At 38.7% G+C, this 20,285-nt stretch overlaps 1 protein-coding gene across 1 annotated transcript in view; it reads right to left on the bottom strand.

Annotated features, from left to right (window-relative positions):
* Nucleotides 1–812: 812 nt before the first annotated feature.
* Nucleotides 813–20,285, bottom strand: part of LOC116569987 (methyltransferase-like protein 9) — a 28,773-nt gene continuing 9,300 nt past the window's right edge. The window contains 3 exon segments of the mRNA XM_032306496.1: nt 813–1,056; nt 1,058–1,528; nt 6,698–6,723. Of these exon segments, the coding sequence (XP_032162387.1) occupies nt 813–1,056; nt 1,058–1,528; nt 6,698–6,723 (741 nt within the window).

Raw genomic sequence — 20,285 nt, 5'->3', positions numbered from 1 at the left:
TGGAAGTCTCCTTTATCAGGGAACCTAGAAGACACTTTCCCCACTCTGACAGAGAACTCAGTATTTTTCCACTCCCGGCCCTCCTCACCCCACTCTTCCTCTTCTTTGCCCACAGTCCATAAAGCTGTAAGAACCTTTTGTTCAGGGATCCCTCACCAGTGAGTTAACCCCACCTGCACACTGCTCCATGGCAGAAAATGAAATGATGAGAGTCAACGCTTTTTCTGGCTTTAGCCTCTTTTTTGTACTATTGCAGTAAGTGGTTAAAGACTTGACTGTTACCATTACTGTCATTTTGGCTCATTTTTTTCATCTCCAAAGAAGTTTATTAGCATGATTAAAAACACTTTTTGAATAATAACAGAAAGAATTTCTAAACATGAAAGAATATCAGTGGCTATACCTTTTATAACCAAATATTTGCAACTGAATGGACAGCTTTATTGCCAGTCTTCACTTTATTAAAAACAATCCATATTTATGGGTTCCATGTGACGTCGTGACCATTGCTTTGACTGGGAATGAGTCCCTACTGTAATTAAGTATAAAAACTATCTTCCATACTTGGGAGTGTGACCTGTATACTGAGTAAAGAGTTGATAAAAATCCTCAAAGAGTTGGGTTTTGTTTTTTCAAAAAACATTCCTTTTACACGCTACAAAGAAATAATTAGTATTTTGGCTTTTTAAATTCCTACATGATATTGAGAATGGCAGTCCCCAAATGTCCTCCCTTGACATAATCGCAAATGCAGACCCTCTTCTGGAGTGTACATTCTTGGGGTGGGCTCTGAAGATCGGGCCTCCATGTGTCTATACTGGTTTGAGAACAAAGACAGAGTCATCCAGAACGTAGTAGTCATTATACATGTCGCCTTCACACAGGTATGGTAATCCGGTGAAAGCTTCGATAACAAAAGCAGCTTTTCTGAAAACTTCCGGCAGACTATTCTCTTGTTCTTCCAAGTTCTGTCCCTTGATTTCTAAAATTTCTGATGGTTTCTCCCATATGCCACCTACATTTTTCACATAGGGATGAAAGGGTAAAACCAGGGCGGGATGACCCTGCCTCAGTTGGCTCCTAGACACTTCTGTTATCTTTTAACAAAGTTAGGGGCTGATCACAGCAGTCCAGCAAATTCAAGCAGCTGATAATATCATACTGGAACCCTGTATTCTGCCATTTGTTTATACCAAGCACTCTGTATTTCTTCTTCTGAAGCTGCCATATCTTAGTTTCAGACAGTTCAGTGGCATAAACTTCTTCAAAATGAGGGCTCATGATTTTTGTGACTTCTCCATCTCCAGCACTTAAATCAAGAAGTCTGTGGGTTTTCCAGTCTGGATTAATTTTTAGCAGTCTCTGAAACTGATCTGGTGAAAACACAAACATTGAGCCTCTTCCTAGCAACCCACTGATAGATGTTCTAGACATAAACAGGCTAAAAACGGATGACACGAAAGAGTGATATAATTGGATAAATAGCCAGCCCGATTTCTCAATGCTGTTGTTTAAGAAGATCTGTGTTCTGGTGGAATTTTGATTGGAATGGCATTAAAAGTATAGATTGCTCTAGGCAGTATAGACATTTTTTTGTAATATACATTTTTTTAATTAAATTGATTTATTTATTTTCAGAAAAACAGTATTCATTATTTTTTCACCACACCCAGTGCTCCATGCAATCCGTGCCCTCTATAATACCCACCACCTGGTACCCCGACCTCCCACTCCCTCGCCACTTCAAACCCCTCAGATTGTTTTTCAGAATCCATAGTCTCTCATGATTCACCTCCCCTTCCAATTTACCCCAACTCCCTTCCCTCTCTAACACCCCTTGTCCTCCATGATATTTGTTATGCTCCACAAATAAGTGAAACCATATGATAATTGACTCTCTCTGCTTAACTGATTTCACTCAGCATAATCTCTTCCAGTCCTGTCCATGTTGCTACAAAAGTTGGGTATTCATCCTTTCTGATGGAGGCATAATACTCCATAGTGTATATGGACCATATCTTCCTTATCCATTTGTCCGTTGAAGGGCATCTTGGTTCTTTCCACAGTTTGGCGACCGTGGCCATTGCTGCTATAAACATTGGGGTACAGATGGCCCTTCTTTTCACTACATCTGTATCTTTGGGGTATATACCCAGGAGTTCAATTGCAGGGTCATAGGGAAGTTCTATTTTTAATTTCTTGAGGAATCTCCACACTGTTCTCCAAAGAGGCTGCACCAACTTGCATTCCCACCAACAATGTAAGAGGGTTCCCCTTTCTCCACATCCTCTCCAACACATATTGTTCCCTGTTTTGTTAATTTTGGCCATTCTAACTGGTATAAGGTGATATCTCAGTGTGGTTTTAATTTGAATCTCCCTGAGGGCTAGTGATGATGAACATTTTTTCATGTGTCTGATAGCCATTTGTATGTCTTGATTGGAGAAGTGTATGTTCATATCTTCTGCCCATTTTTTGATATGTTTGCCTGTTTCATGTGTGTTGAGTTTGAGGAGTTCATTATAGATCCTGGATATCAACCTTTTGTCTGTACTGTCATTTGCAAATATTTTCTCCCATTCTGTGGGTTGCCTCTTTGTTTTTTTGACTGTTTCCTTTGCTGTGCAGAAGCTTTTGATTTTGATGAAGTCCCAAAAGTTTATTTTCACTTTAGTTTCTTTTGCCTTTGGAGACATCTCTTGAAAGAAGTTGCTGTGGCTGATATCGAAGAGATTACTGCCTATGATCTCCTCTAGGATTCTGATGGATTCCTGTCTCACGTTGATGTCTTTTATCCATTTTGAGTTTATCTTTGTGTACGGTGTAAGAGAATGGTCAAGTTTCATTCTTCTACATATAGCTGTCCAGTTTTCCCAGCATCATTTATTGAAGAGACTGTCTTTTTTCCACTGTATATTTTTTCCTGTTTTGTTGAAGATTAATTGACCATAGAGTTGAGGGTCCCTATCTGGGCTCTCTACTCTGTTCCACTGGTCTATGTGTCTGTTTTTATGCCAGTACCATGCTGTCTTGGTGATCACAGCTTTGTAATAAAGCTTGAAATCAGGTAACGTGATGCCCCCAGCTTTATTTTTGTGTTTCAACATTTCCTTAGCGATTTGGGGTCTCTTCTGATTCCATACAAATTTTTGGATTATTTGCTCCAGCTCTTTGAAGAATACCGGTGGAATCTTTATTGGAATGGCATTAAAAGTATAGATTGCTCTAGGCAGTATAGACATTTTAACAATGTTTATTCTTCCGATCCAAGAGCAGGGAATGGTCTTCCATCTTTTTGTGTCTTCTTCAATTTCTTTCATGAGTGTTCTGTAGTTCCTCGAGTACAGATCCTTTACCTCTTTGGTTAGGTTTATTCCCAGGTATCTTATGGTTCGTGGTGCTATAGTAAATGGAATCGATTCTCTAATTTCCCTTTCTGTATTTTCATTGTTAGTGTATAAGAAGGCCACTGATTTCTGTACATTGACTTTGTATCCTGTCACATTGCTGAATTGTTGCATGAGTTCTAGTAGTTTGGGGGTGGAGTCTTTTGGGTTTTCCATATAAAGAATCATGTCATCTGTGAAGAGAGAGAGTTTGACTTCTTCATTACCAACTTGGATACCTTTTATTTCTCTTTGTTGTCTGATTGCTGTTGCTAGGACTTGTAATACTATGTTGAACAAGAGTGGTGAGAGTGAGCATCCTTGTCATGTTCCTGATCTCAACAGGAAGGCTGCAAGCTTTTTCCCATTGAGGATGATATTTGCTGTGGGTCTTTCATAGATAGATTTATTTATTTTCAGCATAACAGTATTCATTATTTTTGCACCACACCCAGTGCTCCATGCAATCTGTGCCCTCTCTAATACCCACCACCTGGTTCCCCCAACCTACCCCCCCATCACTTCAAACTCTCAGATTGTTTTTCAGAGTCCATAGTCTCTCATGTTTACCTCCCCTTCCAATTTCCCCTAACTCCCTTCCCCTCTCTAACTCCCCATGTCCTCCATGCTATTTGTTATACTTCACAAATAAGTGAAACCATATGATAATTGATTCTCTCGGCTTGACTTATTTCACTCAGCATAATCTCTTCCAGTCCCATCCATGTTGCTACAAAAGTTGGGTATTCCTCCTTTCTGATGGAGGCATAATACTCCATAGTGTATATGGACCACATCTTCCTTATCCATTTGTCCGTTGAAGGGCATCTTGGTTCTTTCCACAGTTTGGCGACCGTGGCCATTGCTGCTATAAACATTGGGGTACAGATGGCCCTTCTTTTCACTACATCTGTATCTTTGGGGTATATACCCAGGAGTGCAATGGTAGGGTCATAGGGAAGTTCTATTTTTAATTTCTTGAGGAATCTCCACACTGTTCTCCAAAGAGGCTGCACCAACTTGCATTCCCACCAACAGTGTAAGAGGGTTCCCCTTTCTTCACATCCCCCCCCAACACAAGCTGTTTTCTGTCTTGCTAATTTTGGCCATTCTAAGTGGTGTAAGGTGGTATCTCAATGTGGTTTTTTTTTTTTAATTTTTTCAATTTATTTATTTTCAGAAAAACAGTATTCATTATTTTTTCACCACACCCAGTGCTCCATGCAATCTGTGCCCTCTATAATACCCACCACCTGGTACCCCAACCTCCCACCCCCCCACCACTTCAAACCCCTCAGATTGTTTTTCAGAGTCCATAGTCTCTCGTGATTCACCTCCCCTTCCAATTTATCAATGTGGTTTTAATTTGAATCTCCCTGATGGCTAGTGATGATGATATTCTCAGATCACAATGCTTTGAAACTGGAGCTCAAACACAAGGAAAAGTTCCAAAGGAACTCAAACACCTGGAAGCTAAAGACCACCTTGCTTAAGAATGCTTGGATCATGTGGGCTGCTGGGGGGAGGGGGGATGGGAGAAGAGGGGTGGGGTTATGGACATTGGGGAGGGTATGTGCTATGGTGAGTGCTGTGAAGTGTGTAAACCTGGCGATTCACAGACCTGTACCCCTGGGGATAAAAATATATTATATGTTTATAAAAAATAAAAAATAAAAAATAAATAAAAGAATGTTTGGATCAACCAGGAGATCAAAGAAGAACTGAAACAATTCATGGAAACCAATGAAAATGAAGTGACTTCAGTCCAAAACCTATGGGATACAGCAAAGGCGATCCTAAGGAGGAAATACATAGCCATCCACGCCTCCCTCAAAAAAAATGTAAAATCCAGAACACACCAGCTGTCTCTACACCTTAAAGAACCAATCAACAAATCAAACCAACTCCACACATAAGAAGGGAAATCATCAGGATTAGAGCTGAGATCAATGAGGTAGAAACCAGAGATACAGTAGAACGTATCAATGAAACTAGAAGCTGGTTTTCTGAAAGAATCAATAAGATCAATAAACCATTGGCCACAGTAATCCAAAAGAAAAGAGAGAGAGCCCAAATTAATAAAATTATGAATGAAAAGGGAGAAATCACAACTAACACCAAGGAAGTAGAAACAATCATCAAAAGTTATTATCAACAGTTATATGTCAATAAGCTAAGCAACCTAGATGAAATGGATGAATTCCTGGAAAACTATAAACTCCCAAAATTGAACCAGGAAGAAATTGACAACCTGAATAGACTAGATATCTAGTAACGAGATTGAAGCAGTGATCAAAAACCTCCCAAAAAACAAGAGCCCAGGACCTGACGGATTCCCTGGGGAATTCTACCAAACTTTCAAAGAAGAAATAATACCTATTCTCCTGAAGCTGTTTCAAAAAATTGAAGCAGAAGGAAAACTTCTTGGCTCATTTTTCATTAGCTACTCCAGCACCTGAAAGCTTAGCATTCTCCACGTCATTTGAACTCCTGGCAGAGAGAAATTGGATTTGTGGCAGGAAGGTTGGAGAACAGTGAAAAAAAATAAGAAGATAAATAAAGATGTCTAGGTTTCTTATTTAGACAACTGAGTGGGTGGTGTTTCCATTCACTGGAACATGAAACAAAGAGTAGGAGCAGAGTCACAGAGAATAGTTCCATCTGGGTCATCCAAGTGAGATGGTTAGAAGATAATAGGATACATGAAAGGGAATTTAGGAGAAAGGTCTGGATTGTGCATAGATTTGAGAGTCATTGATTTATAAAAGGTAATTACAGACATGGATAAAATGGCCTTGGGATAATGAATATATACCATGAGAAGAAAAGATGACCTGGGATTAAGGCCCACCATGGTCTCTTCTTAAAGGTCAACTCTTGAGGTCTCTAGATAATTCCCTAATGATATATTTTTCTATGACTCTATTGAAATCCTTCTTAAACTTACTGAATAAAATAGATTGCAGATTATAACAGAGAATCAAAATTTAAAGTTACTCCCATCACCCTACTCTCTTTTTGTCTCCATGTTACCCTCTCCCCATTCCCCAACCTGCCAAGTTGGAGGATGGTGGACTTAATCAAGTCATCTCTTCTCTTACCTTTCTATGGAATCATGTTATACCAACTGAAAGACCCTGGAGCCGCACCCAAGAATCAAACAGCATGCCTCCACCGGATGCAAATTGCAAGAGGTTTATTGGTTACACAGGCGCCTGCGGACGCATCAGCCTTTGTGGACTGAGCGCGCCGGGCTACGTTGGGGAGCAGATTATATAGGGCAGGGTTGGGGTGGCGGGAAGCGAGCTTACAGAAGCAGATGCTTGGTTACAGGAATCTGATTGGTAAATTTAAATCAAGTATTGTCAGGCACTGGTTTAAGGCAAGGACACAATGGTTTGTTTTGGTGGGCCTTGGCTCAGCACCCTGGAAAGTCCCAGATACACTCTATTCCTCATTTGTTTTTTCTTTTGACAGACCGGGTGATCACAGACAATAGACATCCTGGTATGTGTTGCCATCTGGCTATGGGGACAATCAAGCCTTCAGCAAGGGGAGAGGGGGTGCTGTGGGGACATCAGGTTACTTAAACAAGCCTTTAGCAAGGGGAGAGGGGTCTTTCACAACCTCCTTTCCTTTTGGGCTTCTCCAAACAGCAAGGGAACAGCCAAAATTTAGAGCTCAACTCTTTGAGTTTTTCCTTATTTGAAAACAGGGATAATGGATAAAGAAGATCTGGCCCATATATACTATGGAGTACTATGCCTCCATCAGAAAGGATGAATACCCAACTTTTGTATCAACATGCATGGGACTGGAAGAGATTAAGCTGACTGAAATAAGTCAAGCAGACAGAGTTAATTATCATATGGTTTCGCTTATTTGTGGAGCTAAGGAATAACATAGAGAACATGGGGAGATGGAAAGGAGAAGGGAGTTGGGGGAAATTGGAGGGGAAGATGAACCACGAGAGACTGTGGACTCTGAGGAACTAACTGAGGGTTTTGGAGGAGAGAGGGTGGGATGCTGGGTGAGCCTGGTGGTGGGTATTGTGGAGGGCACATATTGCATGGAGCACTGGGTGTGGTGCATAAACAGTGAATTCTGGAATACTGAAAAGAAACTTAAAAAATAAATAAAATTTTTTTAAATGTAAAAAAAAAAGGAAGGAAACAGGATAGTAATAGAATTTACTTATAGTATCCTGCATTAAATGAGAAAATGCAGATAAATTAAAGCACCCATGACAGAACTTGGAACACTGTAGGTAGTATATGTGAACACTCTTGCAAACTCCATCTGTCCTCATAATTGCAGTATTGAAATAATATGTTTGTACATTTATATCAACTTTATAAAGGATTATTTCTTTTTGTTCACAGATTATCTCTCCTCAACAGCAAAGGGTACTATCTCTAAAACAAACCTGACTAGGCCTTTACAAGGAAGTGGCATCATGTCTCTGTGTAAAATTGCAGAATAATTTCTTAAAACTAAAATTTTCTTTTTACATTTTCTATTGTCAAACTGAATCAAGAAAAAAGCTAAATTCCCAAGTAGCCAGAAATATGGGGGTCACTGTATATGACTCATCCTAAAAAACTGAAATTAAAACAGTCTGATAAAGATGGGGATTTCCTGATTTTCCAGCTTTATTTATGTTGTCACATCCCTTTGTTTTATCTAAAATGCTCTTTCAAAATAAAGAATTGTCAAGAAGTCTGACTAGACTCTGATCTCTCTCCCATCTCTTGTCCCTCCCATTTTGGGAGGCAGAACAGATTCCACAGTTCTATGGAACAAATACAGATTTTGGAATCAAGCAGTAATGGGCTCAAATAGGAGCTTTGCTACTAACTGGATATGCAACATTGGATTAGTTACTTAACTCTCTGAGCCTTAATTTTTCTATTTTTTGTATGCAATGAGAACTTCACTGGAGTTCTGGTATGGATTAAATTAAGTAATATGAATAAAGTCCCATGGGTGCTTCAAATTATCCATGTTATCTCATTTGGTGTGTAATGTGCTCAATGAATGACAGACATGATGAAGTTTGTTATGGAGCTTAGGCCAGTCAGGAGAATGGAGTGAACCCAGAAAATATTCCCTGAGAGGAAAAAATAAAGGAAAAGAACAGACAGGGTGGGAATACAATGTTGTGACTTTTTATTCACTTCTTAGAGAAATTGGAAGGAACCATGAACATACGAGGTTCACTTGAGGAGCTGTCCTGGATGCAGAAAATGCCAAGAAGTGTTAATCAGGTCAAAGAAAGGAGTTAAAATGTCAATAAAACTCCTCTTTTCATTCAAGCAAAACTTCCTAAGGGGGGAAAAAAAATCCCATTTAGAGATAGGGTTGCAAGTTTCAGGGAGGAGGAATAGATACTATTATACCAGAGAATTCCAGAATTGACTCAGGGTGGAAGGAGTATATAGAGATAATACCTGGTTTTGTTTGTTGGTTTGTAGGTTTGGTTTGTTTTCTGCCCCCAAATCATTTCTATATCTTTGAGTGACAGATCACTATTTTACTTTAGGAAAATTTCCTTTCCCCGTGAAGTTGCCATTCTTTCCAAGATTGTCCAATTTGATTCTCTTCCCTTGGACTTTGCTTCTTCCATGGAGATTTAAAATTTAAAAATAGAGTGAATTCTTCTTAAGCAGGAGTTCCTTGCAGGGTCCCTACATTCACCCTACCTACACTTGTTCCTGGTTCCCAGATCCTGTTGTTTGCTAAACTGGATTCTACAGGTTTCCCTTAAGTTCTGTGAGTCATCTAATATCCTCAAATAAATCCATTTTCTAATATCCTTCAAATAAATCTCTTATTAAGTCAGAGAAACTCAGTTTCTCAGCCATGGCACTGAATCAAATCACAGTTTATGAGAAAAGAGGCCTCTAAAACTAAGGGGATGAGGGAAGTTGATACTGTGATAGTACTCCTTGGGAAAACTGATTTTTAGTTTCATTTTTTTCCTTCAGCATTTTCTATATTGCAGGGTGTTGGAAATCTACAAACTAGATTTTCTAAGTTTCCTTGTCAGATAGTTTCCAGTTTGGTTCTTCCAAAGGAAGGTCTGAGAGAAATACTAAATTCAAGAGGAAGGAGGAGAAAACACATCTTTCCATATTTTCTGCCTTAAGATCTATCAATGGCCACAAACAATAAGCCCCAGAAGTCTCGACAGTGAGTCCAGTAGCATCAGTGTGAACATGGGCTGCCAAGATCTTGAACCTTTAGTAAGAGTGCAGATTCTCAGCAGTTTCAACAGTAGCAGTAACCACAGAGGGGAGTCAGCAGTAGAGCTCTTGCGAGCTTTGGGTATCATCACTGGGTCCCCTTTGGCATTTTTGGATTTTATTCCCTCTATTTGGTATGCCTAGGGCAATTTTGCCTTTCTGGCTGCACATTGACCAATAACAGAGTGATCTCATATTAAACTTTTGGCAGAAAAGTTAACACATGTTTATAATTGGTAAGGTACAGTGCTGTCAGGCAGACCTGTGTTTAAACCTGGCTCCACCATCTATTAGCAGTGTTATCTTGGACACTTTTTAACTATGCCTCAGCTTCCTTATCTGTAAAATGGAGATGTAAAATGGATAACCATAGGGACATTATGCAGATTAAGTGATATAATGTTGCTTATACAATGATATAATGTATGTAAAGTACCTTGTACTTCTTTTTTATTTAAAGATTTTATTTATTTGAGAGAGAGAGAAAAAACACAAGAGCAGGCTGAGGGTCAGAGGGAGAAACAGACTCCCCACCAAGCAAGGAGCCCAATGCAGGCTTGCTCTGAGAACCCTGGGATCATGACCTGAGCTGCAGGCAGATGTTTAACCAACTGAGCCACCCAGGTGCCCCATAAAGTACCTTGTATTTAATAGGCACTCAACATACTTAAGTTTCCTATGTATCCCTCTCCCAGCCCTTGTTTGAGCATGGTTTGAGTGCACAGGCATAGACACATTCCAGAGATTTTTGCTTCAAACTTATCTCAGGAACTAGGATACAGTAGAAATGGATTATAGAGGAAGTCATATATGGAGAGGAAATTAAGTAGTTGCTGACAGGGAGTGTTCAGTGGATTCCCAGAAAAGATGCTTCTCAGAAGAGAATTATAAAGCAGAAAAATTTTTAAATCTCATTTCATCACAACCTAATTCAAATCGTAAATATAGACTTGTACTCAGAAAAAGGATGTTCCTATATTAGCATTGAAATTAGATATTCATCTGGAAAAGGAAAATTAGCTATTGTAAATATTTTAATAATATCATTTGGAAAGCTGAATCAATTACTTTTGACATATCCACAAAAATTTCACATTCCTATTATTTGAAGAGTCAGGTAGATGTTAACAGGAAAATATGTCTTTTCATAAGGGCCCTTTTAATCCTTTGGAGTCCTAGATCCCTAGAGTGAAGTATTTGAGTTAAGTCCAAAAGAGATGAACAAGTGACTGAAAGATCATGACAGGGCCTTCATGAGAAAAGGTTAATAATTAAAGATGTTTAGGCTAGAGTACAAGTATAGGACACTAGTATTTAATAATGCTTTAAAGATTCTCTCCTTCAACCCTCTTATTTGTTAGGTGAAAAAATCTAAGCTCAGAGAAGGAAGGATCTACTCCTATTTTCACATAAATTTGGCAGCAGAATTCCACCAACATTTTTCAAAGATCTGGAGCAAACAATCTTAAAATTTGTATGGAATCTGAAGAGACCTCAAATTGCTAAGGAAATGATGAAAAAGAAAAACAAAACTGGGGGCATCACATTGCCTGATTTCAAGCTTTAGTACAAAGCTGTGATCAAGACAGCATGGAACTGGCACAAAAACAGACACAGAGACCAGTGGAACAGAGTAGAGAGCCAAGATATGGACCCTCAACTCTATTGTCAAATAATCTTCAACAAAGCAGGAAAAATATACAGTGGATAAAAGACTATCTCTTCAATTAATGGTGCTGGGACAATTGGACAGCTATGTATAGAAGAATGAAACTCGACCATTCTCTTATACCATACACAAAGATAAACTCGAAATGTGAGTCAAGAATTCCACAGAATCCTAGAGGAGAACATAGGCAGTAACCTCTTCAGCATTGGCCACAGCAGCTTCTTTCAAGATATGTCTCCAAAGACAAAGGAAACAAAAGTGAAAATGAACTTTTGGGACTTCATCAAGATCAAAACCTTCTACACAGCAAAGGAAGTAATCAACAAAACAAAGAGGCAATCCACAGAATGGGAGAAGATATTCACAAATGACAGTGTAAAGGGTTGATAATCAAGATCTATAAAGAACTCCTCAAACTCAACACACACTAAACAGATAATCATGTCAAAAAATGGGCAGAAGATATGAACAGACACTTCTTCAAGTGACACTTCTTCATTCTTCAATGTAGACATCCAAATGGCTAACAGACAAATGAAAAAATGTTCATCATCACTAGCCATTAGGGAGATTCAAATCAAAACCACATTGAGATACCACCTTACACCACTTAGAATGGCCAAAATTAACAAAACAGTAAACAAGTAAAAAGTGTTGGAGAGGATGTGGAGAAAGGGGAACCCTCTTACACTGTTGGTGGGAATGCAAGTTGGTGCAGCCACCTTGGAAAAGAGTGTGGAGATTCTTCAAGAAATTAAAAATAGAGCTTCCCTATGACCCTGCAATTGAACTCCTGGGTATTTACCCCAAAGATACAGATATAGTGAAAAGAAGGGCCATCTGTACCCCAATGTTTATAGCAGCAATGGCCACGGTCACCAAACTATGGCAAGAACCAAGATGCCCTTCAATGGACAAGTGGATAAGGAAGAAGTGGTCCATATATACTATGGAGAACTATGCCTCCATCAGAAAGGATGAATACCCAACTTTTGTATCAGCATGGATGGGACTGGAAGAGATTGTGCTGAGTGAAATAAGTCAAGCAGACAGAGTCAATTATCGTAAGGTTTCGCTTATTTGTGGAGCATAAGGAATAACACAGAAAATATGGGGAGATGGAGAAGAGAGGGAGTTGGGTAAACTGAGGGGGAGATGAACCATGAGAGACTGTGGACTCTGAAAAACAGTCTGAGGGATTTGTGGGGGGTGGTTGGGAGCCTGGTGGTGGGTATTATGGAGGGCACGTATTGCATGGAGCACTGGGTGTGGTGCATAAATAATGAATTCTGGAACACTGAAAAGAAATTTAAAATAATAAATAAAAATTTAAAAAAAGATTTGGCAGCAGAAATATAACCAGTTTCCTTATATCAGGGAGGGAGGCCCCCATAAGTTGCTATCTATTGCTTGTCTTCTGGGATGGCCTTGGCAAGAGCACTTAGCTTCTAAGAGTGGGGAGGTAAAGAATAAAGCTAGATCATTGGTGGGCCTGTGCCATTGGCTGGTGTGGTCACCCCTACATAAAAATATGCCACTCTTTGAACCCAACCACTGATGCTTCAATCTGGTATAAATAAACAGGCACTTATTTTCACATACATCTTCCAACATATTTTCATCATAATATTCACAACTTACATAATTAAAATGATCAAAAAGTCCCAATTTTGAAGAATACACATGAAATAAAGTGATTGCTTCCTTCTCTCTTAGCAAGAGGGACAGACCTAAAAAGCACATTTCCTGCTATTCAGTCCATTGTTCTTTCCAGTTTCTCCAAAACATCTATTGATAGTACTGAAAACTGCTGAAACACAGATAATTCTTGAATAACGTGGGTTAAAACTACCTGGGTCCATTTTTTATGAATTTTTAAATAATAAATATACTTTCTTTTCTTCATGATTTTCTTAACATTTTTTTCTAGCTTACTTTATTGTATATTATACATATAACATAAAATATGTATTAATGAGCTGTTTATGTTCATTGGTAGGCTGCCTTTCAACAGTAGGCTATTGGTAGTCCATTTTGGGGAAAGTCAAAAGTAATGCATGGATTTTTGACTACACAGAGAATTGGTGCTCAGAATCCCCACATTGTCCAAGGATCAACTCTATTGTGCTATTTCTGAGTCTGATAAGCAGACACTGCTTTTCCTTAAAAAGAGAGTTGTAATAAGTGGTCTAAATTTCCAGCATATACAGCAGAAGATTTAAAGTAAATATTTTACTGCTATAATAATGATTATTAAGGATTATTACAGAACCACTACTTCTGGGGAGCTTAAAGAATAAACTTGACAATTTAAGGGATAAAAAGATAGCCAGAAAATAATTTGGCTCTCACTGGTCTTTGAATGCAATGACAAGTGATGCTGAAAAGTCACTTTACAGGACTTAGGCCAAGAAGAATGAAAGAGAAAATCAGAACACGGCCAGTTTACTTAAAAAAAAAAATCAGAATTTTTGAGGGGTCACTCTTATTATTTTTAGCCAACCAGACTTTTAAAACTAATATGCTTTATAGAAACATATTAACATACATATAATTCACCCCCCAAAAGTGTAAGAATCAGTGGTTTATGATATATTCATAATTATGGGACTATCACTACACTTAAATTTTAGAACATTTTCATGAATGCAAATGAACCTATACCAATTAGCAGTCACCTCCCATTCCTTCCCTCATCCCATCCCAGAACATGGAAACCACCAATCTACTTTTTGTCTGTATGGAAGCTGCCTATACTAGAACTTTAATATAGGTGGATTTACACAAAAAGATCACTCATAGGTGCCTGGGGGCTCAGTTGATTACCTTTGGTTTTGGTCATAATCCTAGGGTCCTGGGATTGAGTACCCCATCAGGCTCCTTGTTTGGCAGGGAACCAGTTTCTCTGTCTGCCTGCCACTTCCCCTGCCTGTGCCATCTGCCATACTCTCTCTCTCTCTCTCTCTCTGTGTGTGTGTGTGTGTGTGTGTGTGTGTGTGTGTGTCAAAGAAAGAAAGAAAGAAAATCAAGAAAGGATGCTGTATTTTGTCAAATTCTTTCTCTGCATCAATTGAAAGGATCATGTGGTTCTGATCTTTTCTTTTATTGATATGCTCTATCATATTAATTGATTTCTGAATGTTGAACCACCATTGCATCCTGGGAATAAATCCCACCTGTTATTGGTGAATAATCCCTTTAATTTACTGTTGGATCCTATGGGCTAGAATCTTGTTGAGTATTTTGGCATCCATATTCAATAGGGATATTGGACTGTATTTCTCCTTTTTGATGGTGTCTTTGCCTGGTTTTGGGATCAGGGTAATGCTGGCCTCATAGAACAAGCTTGGAAGTTTTCCTTCTATTTTCTATGTTTTGAAACAGCTTCAGTAGAATAAGTATTATTCTACTGAATCATGTCCTGGACTCTTGTTTTTTGGGAGGTTTTTAATTACTGCTTCAATTTTGTTACTGGTTATTGGTCTGTTCGGATTGTCTGTTTCTTCCTGCCTCAGTCTTGGCAGTTTATAAGTTTCCAGGAATGCACCCTTTTCTTCTAGATTGTCTAATTTTGTGGCATATTGTTGCTGGTAATAATTTCTAATAATTGGTTCTATTTCCTTGGTGCTAGTTGTGATCTCTCCCCTTTCATTCATGATTTTATTAATTTGGGTCCTTTCCCTTTTCTTCTGAATAAAGTCTGGCCAGCAGTATATGGATCCTGTTAATTCTTCCAAAGAACCAGGTTCTAGTTTCATTGATTGATTCTACTATTTTTCTTGTTTCTGTTTCATTGATTTCTGCTCTAATCTTTATTATATAGCATCTTTTACTGACTAAAACTCTTCAAAGTACAGGGATAAAACCACCCATGAAGAGCCCACAGCGAATATTATTCTCAATGAGGAAAAACTGAGAGCTTCTCCCTTAAGGACAGGAACACGACAAGGATGCCCACTTTCAGCAAAGTACTAAAAGTCCTAGCCTCAGCAATCAGACAACAAAAAGAAATAAAAAGCATTCAAATTGGTAAAGAGGAAGTCAAACTCTCTCTCTTCAAAGATGACATGATACTTTACGTGGAAAACCCAAAAGACTCTACCCCCAAATAACTAGAACTCATAAAGCAATTCAGCACTGTGGGAGGATACAAAATAAATACACAGAAATGAGATGTATTTCTATACACTAACAATGTAACTGGAGAAAGAGAAATTAAGGAAATAATTCCACTTACAACAGCTCTGAAAACCACAGAGAAATAAATACCTAGAAATAAATCAAACCGAACAGGTAATGGATCTATACTCTAGAAATTACAGAACACTTATGAAAGAAATGGAGGAAGACACAAAAAGAAGGAAAAACATTCCATGCTCATGGATGGGAATAATAAACATTGTTAAAATGTCTATCCTGCCTAGAGCAATCTACACTTTCAATGTAATCCTTATCAAAATACCATTGACATTTTTCACAGAGCTGGAACAACCAATCCTAAAGTTTGTATGGAACCAGAACAAATAATCCTAAAGTTTGTATGGAACCAGAAAAGACACCAAACTGCCAGAGGAATGTTGAAAAAAACCTCCAATGCTGTGGGCATCACAATGCCTGACTTGAAGCTATATTACAAAGCCATGATCATCAAGACAGCATGGTACTGGCAGAAAAACAGACACATAGACCAATGGAACAGAGTAGAGAGCCCAGCTATGGACCCTCAAATCTATCATCAAATAATCTTTTACAAAGCAGGAAAGAATATCCAATAGAAAAAAGGTAGTCTTTTCAATAAATGGTGCTGGGAAAAGTGGCCAGCTATATACAGAAGAATGAAACAACCATTCACTTACACCATACACAAAGATAAACTTTAAAGATAAGATAAGATAAGCTCAAAATGGATGAAAGACTTCAATGTGACACAGGAATCCATCAAAATCCTAGAGGACAGCATAGGCAATAACCTCTTTGACATTGGCCCCAGCAACTTCTTTTAAGACACGTCTCCAAAGACAAGGGAAACAAAAGCAAAAATGAACTTTTGGGATGTTGTCAAGATAAAAAGCGTCTGCACAGCACAGGAACAGTCAACAAAACTAAGAGGCAACCCACAGAATGGGAGAAGATAGTCCCAAATGGCATTACAGATAAAGGACTGGTACCCAAGATCTATAAAGAAATTCTCAAACTCAACACCCCCCAAAAAAAGTAAGTCAAAAAGGGACAGAAGACATGAACAGACACTTCTCCAAAGAAGACATACAAATGGCCAATAGACACATGAAAAAATGTCCAACATCACTAGCCATCAGGGAAATTGAAATCAAAACCACAATGGGATACCACCACCGTATACCATATATAGAATGGCAAAAATTAGCAAGGCAGGAAACAATGAGTGTTGGTGAGGATGTGGAGAAAGGGGAACCTTCTTATACTCCTGGTAGGAATGCACCTGGTACATACTTTGGAAAACAGTATGGAGGTTCCTCAAAAAGTTAAAAATAGAGCTACCCTATGACCCAGAAATTGCACTACAAGGTATTTGCCTCAAAAATACAGATATAATGAAAAGAAGGGGCATATGTATCCCAATGTTCATAGCAGCAATGTCCACAACAGCCAAACTGTGGAAGGAGCTGAGATGTCCTTCAACAGATGAATGGTAAGAAGATGTGGTACAGGGATGCCTGGGTGGCTCAGTTGGTTAAGCAGCTGCCTTTGGCTCAGGTCATGATCCCAGCATCCTGGGATCAAGTCCCACATCAGGCTCCTTGCTTGGCAGGGAGCCTGCTTCTCCCTCTGCCCCTGCCTGCCGTTCTGTCTGCCTGTGCTCGCTCTCTCTCCCTCTCTCTTTCTGACAAATAAATAAAATCTTAAAAAAAAAAAAGATGTGGTACGTATGTGCAGTGGAATATTACTCAGCCATCAGAAAGGATGAATACCCATCATTTGCATTAAAATGATGGAATTGGAGGGGATTATATTAAGTAAAATAAGTCAAGCAGAGAAAGTTAATTATCATATGGTTCAGCTTATACGTGGAACATAAGGAAATAGGATGGAGGACCATAGAGGAAGGGAGGAAAAACTGAACAAGGGGAAATCAAAGAGGGAGATAAACCATAAAGACTATGGACTCTGAGAAACAATCTGAGGGTTTTAGAGGGGAGGGGAGTGGGAGGATGGGGTAGCCAGGTGACGTGTATTAAGGAGGATGTGTGTTGTGACAAGCGCTGGGTGTAATATGCAATTATTGAATCATTGATCACTACTTAAAAAACTAATGATGTACTATATGGTGACTAACTGAACAGGAAAAAAAAGAGTGTTTTATGGTTTGATTCTCTGTTTTGTTTCTTGAATTCCACATATGAGTGAAATCATATGGTCTAATTTCACATAGCATTAATACTCTCTAGCTCCATCCACGTCATCCAAAGGGAAAGATTTCAGTCTTCTTATGGCTGAGTAATATTCCATTATGTGTATGTATGCGCACACATGTGTGTGAATGTGTGTGTGTGTGTGTGTGTGTGTGTGTATCACATCTTCTTTACACATTTACCAGTCAATGGACATTTAGGCTCTTTCCATAATTTAGCTGCTGTTGATAATGCTGCTATAAACACTAAAGTGCATGTATCTCTTTGAATCAGTATTTTTGTATCCTTTGGGTACATTCCTGGTTTTGTAATTGCTGGACCCTTGGGTAGTTCTATTTTTAACCTTTTGAGGAACTGCCATTGTTTTTCAGAGTGGTTGCACCAGTTTGCTTTCCCACCAACACTGTAAGAGAGTTCCTCTTGCTCCGCATCCTCGAAAACAACTCTTTCCAGTATTACTAACTTCAGCAATTTTGAGTGGTGTGAGGTAATATCAGTGTGGTTTTTTTAATCTTTAAAAAATTTTTTTTATAAACATATAATGTATTATTAGCCCCATGAGTATAGGTCTGTGAATTGCCAGGTTTACACACTTCACAGAACTCACCATAGCACATACCCTCCCCAATGTCCATAATCCCACCACCATCTCCCTTCCCCTCTCCCCACAGCAACCCTCAGTTTGTTTTGTGAGATTAAGGTTTGGTTTTGCATGTGGTTTTGATTTTTATTTCCCTGGTGTTGAGTGATACTGAGCATTTTTTTAAAAATGTGTCTGTTAGGCATTTGTATGTCTTCTTTAGAGAAATGTCTATTCATGTTAGTAGTGATTTCTTCCCTGTGATTCATGATTTTATTAATTTGGGTCCTTTCTCTTTACTTTTGGTTAAGTCTGGGCAGAGGTTTATCAATCTAATTAATTCTTCCAAAGAACCAGCTTCTAGTTTCATTGATCTATTCTACTGTTTTACTGGTTTCTATTTCATTGATCTCTGCTCTCATATTTATTATTTCTCTTCTGCTTGGTTTAGGCTTTATTAGCCCTTCTTTCTCCAGCTCCTTGGGGTATAAGGTTAGCTTGTGCATTTGGAATTTTTCTTATATTTTGAGAGAGGCTTGGATGGCTATGGACTTCCCCCTTAGCAGTATCCCTTTGGCTATCCCATAGGTTTTGGACCAATGTGTTTTCATTTTCATTGGCTTCCATTAATTGTTTAAGTTCTAGTTTACACATTCATTCTTTAGCAGGATGCTCTTTAATTTCCAAGTGTTTGAATTCCTTCCAAATTTTGTCTTGTGATTGAGTTCCAGTTTCACAGCTTTGTGGTCTGATGCCATGCAGGAAATAATCTCAGTCTTCTGGTAGTGATTGAGACCTGATTTGTAACCCAGTATGTGTTCTATTCTGGAGAAAGTCCCATACATACTTGAGAAGAATGAGTATTCTGTTGCTTTACAGTGGAATGTTCTCTGTATATCTTTGAGGTCTGTCTGTTTCAATGTGTCATTTAAAGGTCTTGTTTCTCTGCTTAGATGATCCTCTGCTTAGATGATCTGTCCATTGCTGAGAGTGGAGACCTGAGGTCTCCTACTGTCTACTGTTAATGTGTTATTATCAATATGAATTTTTTACTTTGGTTAACAGTTGGCTTATGTAGTTTGTTGCTCCGACATTGGGGGCATAGATATTTACAATTGTTCTTGTTGGCTAGGCCTTTTAGGTATGATATGTCCTTCTACATCTCTCACTGCAGCCTTTTGTTTAAAATCTATTTTTGTCTGATATGAGAATTGCTACCCCAGCTTTCTTTTGTGGTCTGTTGTCATGATAAACAGTTCTCCATCCACTCATTTTCAATCTGGAGGTGACTTCAGGTTCAAAATGAGTCTCTTGTAGACAACATATGGATGGGTCATGTGTTTTTATCCAATCTAAAAATCTAAAACCCTCTGTTGTTTCATCAGAACATTTATCCCATTCCCTGGTGATGGTAACTTGAAAGATATGAATTTAATGCCATCATTTATTGCCTGTAATGTTCCTGTTTTTTTTTTTATTTTCTGGGTCTATGTTATCATTGGGGTCTTTCTTCTTTTATAGAACCCCCTCCTTAATATTTCTTGCAGGGCTGGCTTGGTGGTCACATATTCTTTCTGTTTCTGCTGGTCCTGGAACCTCTTTGTCTCTCCATCCATTCTGAATGACAGCCATGATGGATAAAGTATTCTTGGCTACATTTTCTTCTTATTTAGTACCCTGTATATGTCTTGCCAGCCCTTTCTGGCTTGCCAGGTTTCTGTGGACAGGTCTGACATTATTCGGATGTTCCTCCCTCCATAGGTAAGAAATCCCTTTCCCCTAGCTGCTCTCAAGATAGCTTCCTTGGTTCTAAGATTGGCAAGTTTTACTATGACATGCCATGGTGTTGGTCTATTTTTCTTGATCTTGGAAGGGGTCCTCTCTGCCTCTTGGACATAAGTGCTTGTTTCCTTTACCAGATTAGGGAAGTTCTGAGCTATGATTTGCTCAGATACCCTTCAGGAATCCCAATTATTCTGACATTGGAACATTTCATGGCATCACTGATCTAAG

The sequence above is a fragment of the Mustela erminea genome, chromosome 12, assembly GCF_009829155.1.
Source record: "Mustela erminea isolate mMusErm1 chromosome 12, mMusErm1.Pri, whole genome shotgun sequence".
Taxonomy (NCBI): Eukaryota; Metazoa; Chordata; class Mammalia; order Carnivora; family Mustelidae; genus Mustela; species Mustela erminea.
This window is presented reverse-complemented; position numbering and strand designations above follow the sequence as displayed.